At 35.6% G+C, this 14,172-nt stretch overlaps 1 protein-coding gene across 2 annotated transcripts in view; it reads left to right on the forward strand.

The window, feature by feature from the left end:
* The window catches only part of LOC140450155 (sensory neuron membrane protein 2-like), a 383,672-nt gene that overhangs the window by 58,370 nt on the left and 311,130 nt on the right, over nt 1–14,172 (forward strand). Inside the window, exon 2 of one of the 2 annotated variants that reach the window (XM_072543601.1) lies at nt 9,502–9,702. The exons of the other annotated variant lie outside the window; for it this stretch is intronic. Within the exon in view, the coding sequence (XP_072399702.1) occupies nt 9,568–9,702 (135 nt within the window). The 5' untranslated portion in view covers nt 9,502–9,567. The remainder of the gene's footprint in view (nt 1–9,501; nt 9,703–14,172) is intronic. 2 annotated transcript variants of the gene reach the window in all.

The raw sequence follows: 14,172 nt of genomic DNA on the forward strand, positions 1-14,172 counted from the left end.
GTAGATTTTTCAGTGCCCTATTTGTGATGTTGTCGGGTCCTGGGGCTTTTTTGGCATTTGTCGTTTTTATAAGTTCTTTTATTTCTTCGGGAGATGTATGTGTAATACCTATTCTGCCCTTTTTCCTTCTAAGTCTTCTCGCTGTTCTTTCTACCTCTTCTTCAAAGTCTATGTCATCGTTGGGGTCTTCGTTGTTTCTACACGCCCTTTCTAGTTCATCCTTCATGACTTCGGCTTTGTCGATTTCCGTATGGACAATCCCGTTTACTCCGTGTAGGGGAGGTATGGGTTTCTTGTCCTTTTGGAGGATTTTAGATAACTTCCAGAAGGCGGATTTGTTAGGATTTAGCTCATCGATATAGGAGTCGCAGCTTTCATTTCTATGATTTTGAAGTTGTTTTTTCACTTCCCTGTCTAGCTCATTTGCAATCCTTTTATCTTCTACCGTTCTTGTGCGGTAGGCTCTTCGTTTTTTCCGGTTTTTCTCTTTGATTAGGTTTTGAAGTTCTATACTTATATCCCTGAATCTTCCTTTTTGTCGTGTGATTGTTTCGGTTTTGGAGCTGGCTCGATAGCATTGTTTATTGCTTGTTCTAGTTTTATTACACTGTCTTCTAGTTCTGTAATATTATTCATTGTTGAGATGTTACCGATGTTCTCGCTCACAATTCTTCTGAAGTTTGGCCAACTTGTCTTCTTTCTGTTGTGGGGCTGCAAATAGTTCAATTCTGTTGCGCTTAGGGTCAGGACGATTAGGTTATGTGTCGAATCGCCTTCATTTAGAGAGTGTATCTCGTATTGTTGACGCACGTTGTGTAGGATTGCAATGTCGAGATACGTAGGGAGTTCTCCGTGGAAACATGTCGGTTCTGTTGGTCCGATGACGTATGTGTTCGGTCTGTTCTCGAGATGGTTGCAGAGATATCTTCCGTTTCGGTTGGTCGTCCTGTCAAACCAATTGAGAGATCTAGCATTTAGGTCTCCAATAATTATAGTTGGCTCTTCTGAGTTCAGTATTAGGCTCAAATCTTCGTTGAAAATCGGATCATGTGGTCTAACGTAAGCTGACACTATTTTTAGTGTTTCGTTGTTGGCCTTAAGTCGAATAATTGTGGCTTCCATTGTCACCAGTCCGTCTGGTGTTGGGATATGCTCGTGTTCGAATCCCTTTTTGACTAATATAGCTGTTCCTCCTGATAATGCTCTATGATCCGTTCTATAGATATCGTAGCCTGGAAATTTTGTTTTTTTCCTTTCCACTAGTTTGGTTTCTTGAAGGGCTACGATATCGAGCTCTAATCTGTTTATTATTTCATCCAGAAGGTTGATCTTTTTGAATATTCCGCCGGAATTCCATGACCCAATGCGTAGATCTTCGTTTTGGTTTGCTAACATTTTCGGGCGGCTTCTCAAAATGCAGTCATCATTTTTGTTGCTTTGTCCATCATGGACATCATTTCCATCATTTTGTTATTATACTCTGTATGGAAGTTTGCGATGAGGGTAGCTGCGTCCTGTACCGACACTTCTTGTGGTTGTGCTGGAGATTCTGTGGTGGTTTCAGCGGATTTTTTCGCTGCCTGTGCGTAGCTGACTCCTTTGTTGATGGAGCGCTGTTTATGGGTCTTCCTACCGGTCTTGTTGGGGTAGGTGTTTTCTTTTTGGGGGCCTTAGAGCATCCTCTATAATTTGCTGTGTGCGCTTCACCACAGTTTGCACATTTGGGGTCGGTTTCCCGGCTTTTCTCACAGTCGTTACTGATGTGGTTTTCTCCGCATTTTACACATCTGGATGCGCAATGGCAAGCCTTTGAGCTGTGATAGAACTCTTGACAGTTATAACACTGTAGGGTGTCTTTTGTGATTTTGAATTCATCCTCCACATAGATGCGCATGTAGCATATATCAGATATTTTTTTAATTTTTACAACGTCTTCCTCTTTGAGGGTGACGATGAAATGTGGCAGTACTTTTTTATCAGCTTTTTTGGAGATCATATTGATCACCCTCGTTGCTTCTATTCCTTTATTGTATAGTTCGTCTTTAATTGCTACTGTGCTAGTAGTAGCAGATAGCCCTTTTATAATGACTCTTTTTAGTTTATCGCTTTCTATGGGATATGCGATGAATTCTACTTTTGGAGTGTGTTCTACTAGGATGTGTACCATTCCTAGGTAATCTTTTCTGGTTTTTGTGTTAATAACAATCGATCTGCCTAATCGTGCAAACTTATTGACTAATATTATGCCTTGGTTGGCCGCTCTCTGCAGGATTTTTTGGTGTTCTCCTACAGTTTTTAGGATTATCGCCGATGGTTTCGGCTCTTTTACTATTGGCTCTTTTACTATAGGCTCCTCGCTTGTTTGCAATGAGTCTTTTGGTACGTCGTTTTCTTTTTCAACTTGGCTATTTTTGCTCAAGTTATTTTGGGCAGTTTTCTTTTTCTGGCTTCTTTTATGAGCCTCTTTCGCAGCCTTGTTAAATTCGTTTTCTTTCCGCTGATTTATTATCTACGTCTGCTTTTCGGCGACACTTATTTTTGTTTTCACACTACTGTCTGATTTCTTAGTAGTGGTGCCTGTCTTTTTTCCTTTTTTGTTTTGGACTTGTGAACCTGCAGGTTCTTTGGTTGTTATGATTCTTTCCGGCTCTTTAGGCTTGCCTTTGCTACCCGATGGCTTTGCGAGGGGAGGTGAACCGATTCCTAGTTCCACTAGCTTTACAACGTCATTATCGAGGAAGGCTTTCCACGGATCGATTTTCATTATTGACTCTTCTTTCTCCTTGGCTGCTGTTAATGCCATTATATGTTGTACAAGTTTTTGTATCTCCTTGTCCTTTTCTTTGTTTTCCTTTCTTAGCTCTGTCATCTGAGCGAGAAGGTCTTGGATTTGTTTATTCGCCTTTTCCTCGCGGATACGGCTTTCTTCTTTTAGGGATTTAATCTGTTCCGTCAGTACATTGACTGACCTTGAAAGCTCATTGGCCTTTTCCCTTTCCGCCATTTCTCTGGCCTTTTTCTTTACTTCTTCGTCTTCCGGAGAGTCTTCTTTGGGCCTTAGCCTTTTCATTTTCTTGCCGATTTCGGGCTCGGCTTCATTTTTGGAGACGATGTCCACGGCGGGTTGTGTCTACTACAGTTGGGGGCGGGGCTTCGCGCGATTCTGCAGCTGGGCTCGGCTCTTCGTCGATGGCGTCCATCGTATTGACATCGTCATCGGTGTCGATTTCGCTCCTTTTTTCTTCCTCCGACTCGGGCAGATAGGAGTCATCGTCAGAAGATATCACGATTTCTATGTCGTCGATCGCGGGATTAGTCGATTTAATAAATTTATTATATAGCTCGATCGAGCTGGCAACAGAGGGGTTTGATGATTCGGCTGAATCATTCTCTTCTTCTTGTTGTGTTGTCACCTGCGTGACAATACTTTCTGGGGGAGGGGGAAGAATATCACTCATATTGCCGTAAGGCAGTTAACAAATAGTTCATAAGATATAAGAAAATTCTACTTAGACGACTCTGTTTTTTTTTCCACCTACTGACCGCTATCAGTACGGCTTACTTGGTGCCGTCCCAGATACCTCGCGGTAGTTCACTCCCTTTATTCACAGTGAGGGATCCTCTTCCTGTTTCTCACACCTCAGGAGCAGGGACCGTTTCTGTCCGACCTTGTCAAATGTCAAGTCCTTACAGTGTCATCCTTGACGACACACTGAGGTGATCCCGGATTCTTCGCAAACGCGAAGCTATTATAGCCTCCTCGAGGAGCCTATAAAAACAGCTCCTCGACGGTTTAACTAGTAACAACCTCGCATCCGCTTTTCGCTAATATGTAGGACAAGTGCTTATGCCACACTCGGTGTCTTACCCACCGGTAGCTGAAAAGCTCCGTTGACAATAGGTCAGTCGCCCCCACCTAAGCACGCTTGTCTCTTGAGCACGTCCGTACTGTTCGTACTGTCCGTACTGCTCGAGTCGAACTAATAAAAACCACTATACAGAACAAATAAAAACTTTCATATCACTTATTTTTTTTTAACTATTGGTCCATTCTCATATAATATAATGATATAATATATAAACAAAATTTCAAACCCTTCTTTAAAGACTTGTTTCTAATTTATTACACCAATTTCCTCGATACTCGTACCTCACTACATGACACCGGACAGCAAAATAATCGAAAGTGTCTAGTGCCGTTTGACCTTTGGAAGCAATACATCCCAATGAAGCCATTGGTCAAAATAAAAATTACCTTAACATTAAATTAATGAACATTAGTGCTGTCATTAAGTTTTAATGTTGAGTTATCGTAGAGTTTTCATAACATCACAATAAAACCTAAAAATTGTTTTGTAAGTATGAACTCTGTTCGTTTTTTACTTATATCCTTACATCTCTTACATCATTACTTTTTGTAGAGAGAGATGATGCTTTTAAATAATAATATAAGTGAAACGTATTCCATTAAACCAATGAAGTATGGTTAAATGATATATATATATATATATATATATATATATATATATACAGGTTTATCGTGGAGTGGCAGTTAATGGTTTTGGCCTATGACCTTAGTAAAACTCTTGGACATTTTGTCTAGCTTTCGAATTTATTGAATTCTTCTTCCGAACATACGTAGGGAAATTGGGTTTGAAGCTGTGGCTTCTACGTATTTGATTATTAGATTAAGTTTTTTAATATACGATTTGTGCACCACTTAATGTTCTCCAACAAGGTGGTCGGAGCCTCAAGAACATCCAGCATAACTGGATTCAAAGTGATCAAGATCGGATGCAATGGAATTATTTATGAAGGGCCTATGTTCAGCAGTACACTAAAAACGGCTATCGATAATGGTGATTACTCGATTTCTGTTGTCTCCAGCAACCTTTGTGTTTTGGATGTATCAGATCTCGTTTCTGCCGTATACATCATTATTGGTCGTAAAGTCGTTTTGTAAACTCTTGTCTTAGTTTTTATCCTAATGTGTTTGTTCCTCCATATTGTTTATATATTCTGCTGCTCTAATGGCTTTCTGTATTTGTTTTTTTACCTTTGCTTCTACATAATCGTAACTAGATAATAGTATATTGAAAATAAAATGCGACTCAAAAAATGCCAAAATGTTAGCGCAAAATTAAGTCAAGTCCGTTTTTAAACCAAGACAGACACAAAAAAGTTAAAAATTGGCCGATAATTTTGGTTTATATGAAAAAACACACGCGCTTAGTAAAACATCAAACTATTCTCCTTTTAAGGACGACACCAAAATCCAAAAAGCTCATTTAACTTTGATCATAAAGACGAGAATCCGCATCTACAATAATGTAGATGCGGATGTAATCTCACCAGTATGAAATACGTAACCTTCCCCTAGATGCACTGAAAATTCCAATATCAATAAGACCAATCAATAGAGCAAACAGAGCATAAGAAAACGATAAATAATACACTTATTCGGGAACATCCAGATTAAGAGGATATTCGTTTTTTGCTGTTTTGCAATTTCATTGTTGTCCCCGATTGCCCAATGGCCCTTTCCCCGGGTCGATAGTCGCGATTATCTAAGAAGACTACAAAATCCTAAATGAGGTCAAAAACATCACCTTCATATATTAAAATTAATATTAGTAATGGCTGTCGTAATGGAAGTTAAAACCTGAGGGTGAAATAAATCCAGAAAGTGGCCTTATACAAAATATATCCTTATAGTTAGAGTGCCCGCCGGCAAATTTTTAATTATACTCTCTTGAAACTTCTTGTACGGCTTCCTTAGACCAAGTCTGCCACAGTTTTCCTCTGTGACTTTTTTTGGTTCGGGGACCTTTTCCCCATATATTTTCTGAAACATGACCGTTTCACGACATGTGCAAAAATGATACATACTCTTGCCATATTTATTGAATGGCTTGATTTCAGTCAATAATAAAAGAAAATAATATTCTTTGACACCATAGATGGGACAGTAAGGGTGTCCACCCCCCCCCTAACATGACCGAAAAACGGTCAGTGCAAAAATGATAAATAACCAGCTAATTTTTTTGTATGCCTTGCGGTTCTATTATTGTCGGACACCAAGAGCAAGCCCTTTTTCCAGTCTGAGGCGTCAAACGTGCCCTTCTCACGTCATCTCTAAAATGATCAATACTCTTCAGATATTGATATATATTGTCAAAAAAAGCAATACTTAATGAATGCTAAAAAAGTCTGACGTTTAAATTGGGACATAACTCTAGTCTGACGCAAAAACCCTATTTTTCTTTAATGATCGTACTGAACTTTTAGTAATCATACACAATATTAATTAATGAAGCAAATTAATTCTACATCTAATATTATTATTAAAATTGCATTTCGAATACTTTATAAACTTTGTATGCGTATTTTTGCATTATTCTAATTAATTAATTAATATAGTATATTACATATTTTAAAACTGAAAACTGCAACATTAATCAAGGAGTTTTTGTTTCGCGAAACACTAGTAAAATTTTAACACATGAGTAATTTATATAATATGATGCATATGATTTAAATTATTTGTTAAAAATAAAATTGTTTATTTATCAAAAAAATTTTAATTAAAAAAATTTGAATAAAAGTTAATATTATTACGAATACGTGCCATATAATATTCATAAATTGAATGAATATTCTTTATAAAGATTAGTTTTTATTTATATAAAAAAACTTAATGATAATTGTCAGAAATAGTAAAAAATTACGAAAGTAAAAAAATAGTTGAAAAATTGCAAAAGCATAAAAAAATAGTAAAAAAAATTATAAAGTCATTCTTCTCGTCATCATCGTCAGAGTCTTCACTGGTATAGTCAGATTCCTTATTTTCTGACACTGTGATTTCATTTTCAGAATCTGAAATTTACCAATTGTATTTATTTTTAAGGAACTGAATTAACTATTTCAAAAATGTATATTACATAATGTTAATATACCTTCATCGCCAGATGTTATATCCTTAAACGAAGGGCTTTGGGGACCATCGAATCAATAATGGACATATTCATTATCAATCAATGTCCACCCACAATCCTCGGGTATGTATTTTGTTGGTTGCCTTAAATGTGCGTTGCACCATATACTAGAAATTAACATGGTCCTTTTTATTTGCTGGAGAAGTTCATCTTTAATTGGAGGCATACTCGATACATTTATTGCTTTGATCTGCCACTTGAAAACAATCTCACTTGTTTTTGAGTATGAAAATGCTTTGTCAAAAAGCTCAACTCTTGCTAAATTGACGTCAGTTGATTTTACAGAATACAATTTGCACACATCCTTTTCAATTTCATGAAAAACGCCATGAATAATAGTCATTTCTGAAGGAAAAATCTCCAGAAGTTGCAGGAAAGCATTTTGATAATTCTAAAACTTTTGTATAATTAATAGAATAATTAAGCCGATTTAAAATATCGACTGCCAGCCTGCCGCCTGTCATGCTTTTCATGGCCACTCCGAGTAAGATATATTTCTTAGGGCTAATTCTCCCATTATGTATACTGAAAATGGAATCTTCTGCAAAAGCTGCAGATACACGATTAATCTCATCGCTTGTTCTATATTTCATTCGTGGGCCACCAAATGCGTACTTCCAAAAAATGTCCAACCATTCTGGAATATCACACTCTCCTTGATTTAAAACATCAGAGTCAATATAATCAGGCAACGACTTTCGTTTTATTTTTAAAATCTGACTTCTATACTTTAATGCAAACAATATTACTTCTTCTGATTGACTCAATATCAACAGCAGAGCAGAGGACATAACATAAGTTGTATTCCCAATTGACACAAATTGTACCTAATAAATAATTATAATATCTCCAATAGTATCTCCAAAATATAATAATATTTTGGAGATACTAATTATAAACTAAGATGGAAGATACGCAGAGGGTACTTCGAATAGACTGATCGAAGACTCTCTGTAAGGCACCGTGGGAGTGTATAAGTGGCCATACTTTGACAAGTCCTTACCGCCCAATGGTGATATCCGAAAAAGAATGTCACGCACACCAAAACCAGTATTCTTACTCACACGTATACATATTTCTCCGACGCTTAGAAGCGCGAAATACAAAAAAATTTTAGAACAGCTGATTATGGGATATTTTGGGAATTAAGTTAATTAAATTACAATAAGTATGTTTGAAAAGTACACAATTAAATTATTACATAACTCATCACGATTTTTTTTTCAATTTTTTAAAATGATTTTTTCGTTTTTTTAAACATTTATTTATTTATTTTATTATTATTTATTTATTAAACATTATAATTTATAATTAAACAATGATTGCTGTAGTGAATATATGTTTAAAAAAACACCTATTTATTAAAGATTTAACCTGAAAAATAGACGCATACACTAGGCCCAAGTGCTACTAAAAAATTATATTTTAAAAAATGTTTTTTTGAAATTTTACACTATATGCCTCGTTTTGAGTGTCAGACAATATTCAACATTTAATTTAAAAGAGAAATATGTTTGAAAAAAAATATTATTAATCATTTTAGAGATGGCGTGAGAAGGGCACGTTTGACGCGTCAGACTGGAAAAAGTACTGGCTCTTGGTGTCAGACAATAATAGAATCGTTAGTTCCCTCGTTAAAGCAAGGCATACAGAAAAAATTAGCTGGTTATTTATCATTTTTGCACTGACCGTTTTTCGGTCATGTTTGGGAGAGTGGACACCCTTACCGTCTCATCTATGACGTCAGAGTATATTATTTCCTTTTATTATTCACTGAAATCAAGCCATTCAATAAATATGGCAAGACTATGTATCATTTTTGCACATGTCGTGAAATGGTCATGTTTTAGAAAATATAGGGGGAAACGCCCCCGAACCAAAAAAAGTTACAGAGGAAAACTGTGGCAGACTTGGTCCAAGGAAGCCGTACAAGAATTTTCAAAAGAGTATAAATCTCTAAAAAATTTGCCGGCGGCAAATATATCTATTAAAACAATGTGTTATTATTACATAAAATATACAGAAATTACACAAAAAACGTATAGGTATATCTGTCATTATATATATATATATATATATATATATATATATATATATATATATATATATATATATATGAGATCAGAGTGAAAAGATTTGTTAACTTTTAATATTGTTTCTTCTGCTCACATCTTTTTAAAGTTTGATTACTTGTTTTAAGCAGATTTGTAAAACTTTTAATAATTCATTTAATTAAAATATTATCAATGTATTTACAAAGTTTGATACATCATAATTTGTAATAAAATAAGTTTTTCTAATAAAAATCTAAGTATCCATAAATCGGTCGCAAATAATATCAGGTAATAACAACCTATGATAACATGTACTTATTACTGCTATTGTAATTCGATAAAAAGCGATAAACAATTAATACCTATCAGTCAAATGAAGTTCATTGTTAATCAAAATATTTCAAGTGGATACTGATTTAGTCCTAACGTTCATTATTTGATATACTTTTCAGTTTATCTCTGTTGGACACAACTCGCAATATTTTATACGGTGGTCTAAATTAGACGATAAGAATATCATGAAGCGCCAGTTTAGTTGTTGCAGTATTAAAATTTTGGTGGTAACCACGGCCGTTTTGATAGTGTTGTTAATCGGAGTATTGGTGTTAAGTTTCTATGGAATACCACGAATAGTGAACTCTCAAGTAGACGCGGTAAGTTATTTACTTTTTTTTTTAATTATATAAGAGAAGTGTCAACAAACACGTTTTTTTATATTCTTGAAGGAGATAAAATACACAACTTTAAGATTTATTGAGTTTCTCTGTCTTGCTATGTTTCTGATCAATTTCTATTCGTATTTATTCATTCGTATATGGAATTAAATGTGAACAATAAAGTCTTTAATAATTATTCGAGTTTCAGGTTAAAATTAACTCTAAAAGTATATTTTTGGTATCTCTTTTCTTTACCTTCTAAAAACTAAGAAGATGGTCATAAAAAAAATTTAATAAAAATTTCTTAAAGTGTTATACAACACATGAGATATTTTTTATCTAGTACTACAATTTTAAATGTTCTAAACAAACTTAAGATTTGAACAAGATCCAGACAACTCAAAAGTTTGAATAAACTGTAACTGAAGGACTAATAAATAGAGACACAATAGATATAATTAAGTTAACAAAAACATAGAAACACTAATAAGGGCAACAAAAATAAACACTTCCCAAAGCGGGACAAAAAAGTAAAGTCCGCTTCAACACCAAATCATTACTGTAACAATGAAGAGTCGAACCGCAACAACCGAATACCTCAAGAAATAAGTTTTATACCCAAAGAGATCTCCAGAGGTATCCGAATGACATACATTACAAGTGTAGATACAACAAACAATCGAATATAATAAAAGCATGAAAGTTCTGAGAAGAAATTACCATTTAAATGGGAATAAGCCACAATTAAAACTTGAAGTAAGTTTATTGACGTTTCAATTTCCACTTCGGAATAGTAATTACTTTAAAATGCCACAAGAAATTAGCTTCAGAACAATATTCTAAGAAGAATACTAGATAGCGCCAGTAAAGAAATTTTAAAGTTGAAAAACATAAAAGGTATCTTAAAAGGTATCATAATAACATCTAACAGATATAAAATCCTTAAAACAGTTGAAGAATTCAACCGAGAAGACTTCTAAACCCTGGTTCACCAGGGTTTAGAAGACATAGCCCAGATTTCCAATTACGAAAATGTCCTTGGGAATCTGTAAAAAAGATAAAAAATAGGAAAGCAGCAGGAGAGGATGTTATACTAGTGGAGGCTATTAAAGTTGAAGGAGAAGTTCTTGTCGAAAAAATTTATTCAAAGTCTATATGACAGCATAATTACAAACGAAAGGAGAGCCTATGAAAATCTAAAACTATAGACCTATATTTGTCTGGCTATTTTTGTTGATATCTAGAATGTATATGTAATCGAGCTGAACGTACTGGGTTTTTTCTCTGGTGGTTGAAATACTAATTTTAGGTTTTTCTTATGTAGCGTTTGATTTAAAATTTTATTTATTGTTTGTTCGTTGTACTCCTTGTTTATTAATATTTACATAATAATATTTGCTTATATTTTAAAGTTGTTTTGTGACATCGGAATTTCTATTAATCTACATATGTATATAACGTGATATCTTAGACTGCCAGTTTATGTTGTGTACTATACAAAATTCATCATCCCATCCTACACAACCTAAATTGGCAGCTTACCATATCGTGTTACATGGAATAACCCCTTTCCTTTTCTTTTTCCTTTTCTTCTCATTTGCTTAACATACTTCATAACCCTTTCTCTTTCTTGTTGTTCCTTTTTCTTTTGACTGAGAAGCCATAACGTACTTACGAGATTTTTCTTTAGCCGAATTTTTATAAGCTATTTTTAGTTTTTGGACAACCACTACAGGTTTTCGGACTGATATATTCCGGCGGATAACGTTTGCTTGATAACGTTCTTTTTCGATAAATTCTGCTATAAGTTTTGTAATTAGCACATATACGTCCCTTTGCTCTCTGAAACCTACTATAAGAATGTCGCCCTTTCTAATAAAACACGTGTAGTATTATTATTAATCTAATTTATTGTTTTTATTTATTATTAAAGGTTCTACACTTATAAGTTTATTTAAAGTCTTTATCTGTACAATATAACTAATTTATATTACACTAATAATTATATAATTTATCTACGTGCGTTACATTTTAAAAACCCGACGCGATGTTCAAAAACTAACTGTCTCTTTACAACAAAATTCCTCTTTAAATATCAAATTCTGTTAGTTCCGGAATTGCCGCGATTTCCCATCGAAGAGCCCAGAAGGTCGGTCAGAGTGGTTTTATTCGGCCTGCTTCTAGAAATTTCAAGTCGCGGGTGACTCATCAGAATTCAGATAGACAGGTTTTTCAACTGAGCGCCGAAATAACTAGAATAGAAAAGATATTAGTAATAAATATGTTTACAGTTTTGAGTCATATGAGGCGTCATTATCTATCGTAACACATGATTAAAATGACTCAAGTGAAATTTGAGTGAGCTCTTTTGGCACTTCACTGTTAATACGAACCTTATTAGTAACATAAGTATTTCGATGAAGGAGAAAATCCGCTTGGCGTAATGACATGTACCAGTTATCGAGGATAATTTCTCTTCCCTCGTCCAACAAAGGTTGAAACAAGTAAACGAGAATATTTTCTGACATAGTTAGATGCTCTGTATTGGAGATATGGTCCACTTTATAAATGTCTTTTCCAATATACAATGAAAAATTAAAAGTATAGCCCCGAAACTGGGGATTACTGGGACAAAAAAATTTCAAGCCAAAACGCGATTTTTTGGTTTTTATAAACTGTTTGAAATGTAGCTATCTAGAGAGTCCTTGTATATCTGAGCTATTCTATCCCCGACATAATTTTTAGTAGTTCCTGTGTCGATGAGCGCTCTGTATGTTCTTTGCCCTATTTTTAGTGATGCGAACAGTCGAATGTCATTGCTTGCTGGCTGTGTAACGGCGAAAACGAATGGAGTCGAATCTTGTTTTACAGACTGGGACGACTCCTTGTTTCTCCCGTCTGTAATTCGTTTCCCTGACGCCTGAAACAGCAGTCGCTGCTGTAAGCCCCTTCTCTGCCGCAACGCGAACAAAACTTTTTCCATGGGTTTTTGCAGTTTTTACGGCTGCGACCTGGCATCTTGCATCTAAAGCATGCCGTTTTCGCATCGTACTCTGCTTGGTCCGTGCGTCTCCAGTTTCCACGGCAAATCTGATTTGCTCGGGTCTTTTCGTCTTCTAGAGCTTCGTATTCTTGGGCTAAATCCTGTGATTCGGCTAAGTTTCCGAAATCCCGGCGGCGAGCATAAAGCTTATATTCTGGTAACAAATTTTTGTATATCCTTTCGAGTTCTTGGTTTTTGGAAAAAGATCCTTCTCGTCTGATTAATGTTTGAATCTCCATGATATATCTATCTACTGGTTCGTTCTGTCTCTGTTTTCTGTTTCGGATTTCCTCTTCTAGTTGTAGCAAATATCCCCTGGGATAGAAAGCTTTTTTAAAATCTTCGCTGAAATCTGTCCATGACTTCCAATTTTTGTTATTGTTTCTGTACCATAACAAAGCGTGGTCTCCTAATAATTCTGGTAATGCTCTTAGTAGATCTTGTTTATCGATCTCGTAGGCCAAGCTTAATTCGTCTATCCTCTCTAAGAATTCTATTGCATCCGAATGTTTCTTGTCGAAGTGTGTGTTCCACTTTCGTACTTGATTTAGCAATTCTGGTTGCCCCATTTGTTTCGTTATTGTTAATTCCTGTAATTGTCTTCGGATGCCCGAAATTTCCTGGGTCAGTGTGTCGGATTCTGTTCCCTTGGACGTTTTTTCTTTTGGGATTGTTCCTGTAGCTTCCTCGCGATTTTTAAAATAGGTTCTGAGTCGTGCTCTCAATTCGTTGACGGTTCCCTTGGGATCTAAGCCGCATTTTTCGGCCTCGCTCTGCAATTCCTCTTTGCAAAGTCGATTTATCCACGACGTACCTGTTACTGAGTATGTGTCTTTATCTGTCGACATGTTATTAATTTTTGCTCGGGCGCCAGTTTGTGATGGGTAGCTCTTTCGGGGCGACAGACTCAGTAAAACCCAGGTTTGAAATAAAAATAAATCTATTAATTTAGTATATCTACAATAAATAAAAATAAAAAAGAATTCTACGTTGTATACTTATACAATGAATAAAACTAAAACGAATTCTACGTCCCCGTCTAGATCCCGCGATGAACGAAGTCCTCGGCGAACGTCTATAAAAGAAAAGAAATTAATTAGTACTAATAAGAAACGAAATGGGGGAAATCGATCGCGCGCAGATTTATACTCGCTTTCGCTTCAATTCAGCGAAAGCTCCAAATACGCTCGCAAACAAAATATTTAGCTGTGCAGACCCATGGCAATGTTCAATACACAATACCGACGGGTTCCGCTTGGCTAAGGACAGAGTATGATCCTCAATACGGAAATCTCTCTGTCCCGGTTGGTTCTGGGCAGATCCACGGTAATGCTCAATACGCAATACCGATGGGTTCTGCTTGGTTAGGGACAGAGTATGATCCTCAATACGGAAATTTCTCTGTCCGGAATGACTCGCAGGTT

The sequence above is a fragment of the Diabrotica undecimpunctata genome, chromosome 9 (genome assembly GCF_040954645.1).
Source record: "Diabrotica undecimpunctata isolate CICGRU chromosome 9, icDiaUnde3, whole genome shotgun sequence".
NCBI classification, from domain to species: Eukaryota; Metazoa; Arthropoda; class Insecta; order Coleoptera; family Chrysomelidae; genus Diabrotica; species Diabrotica undecimpunctata.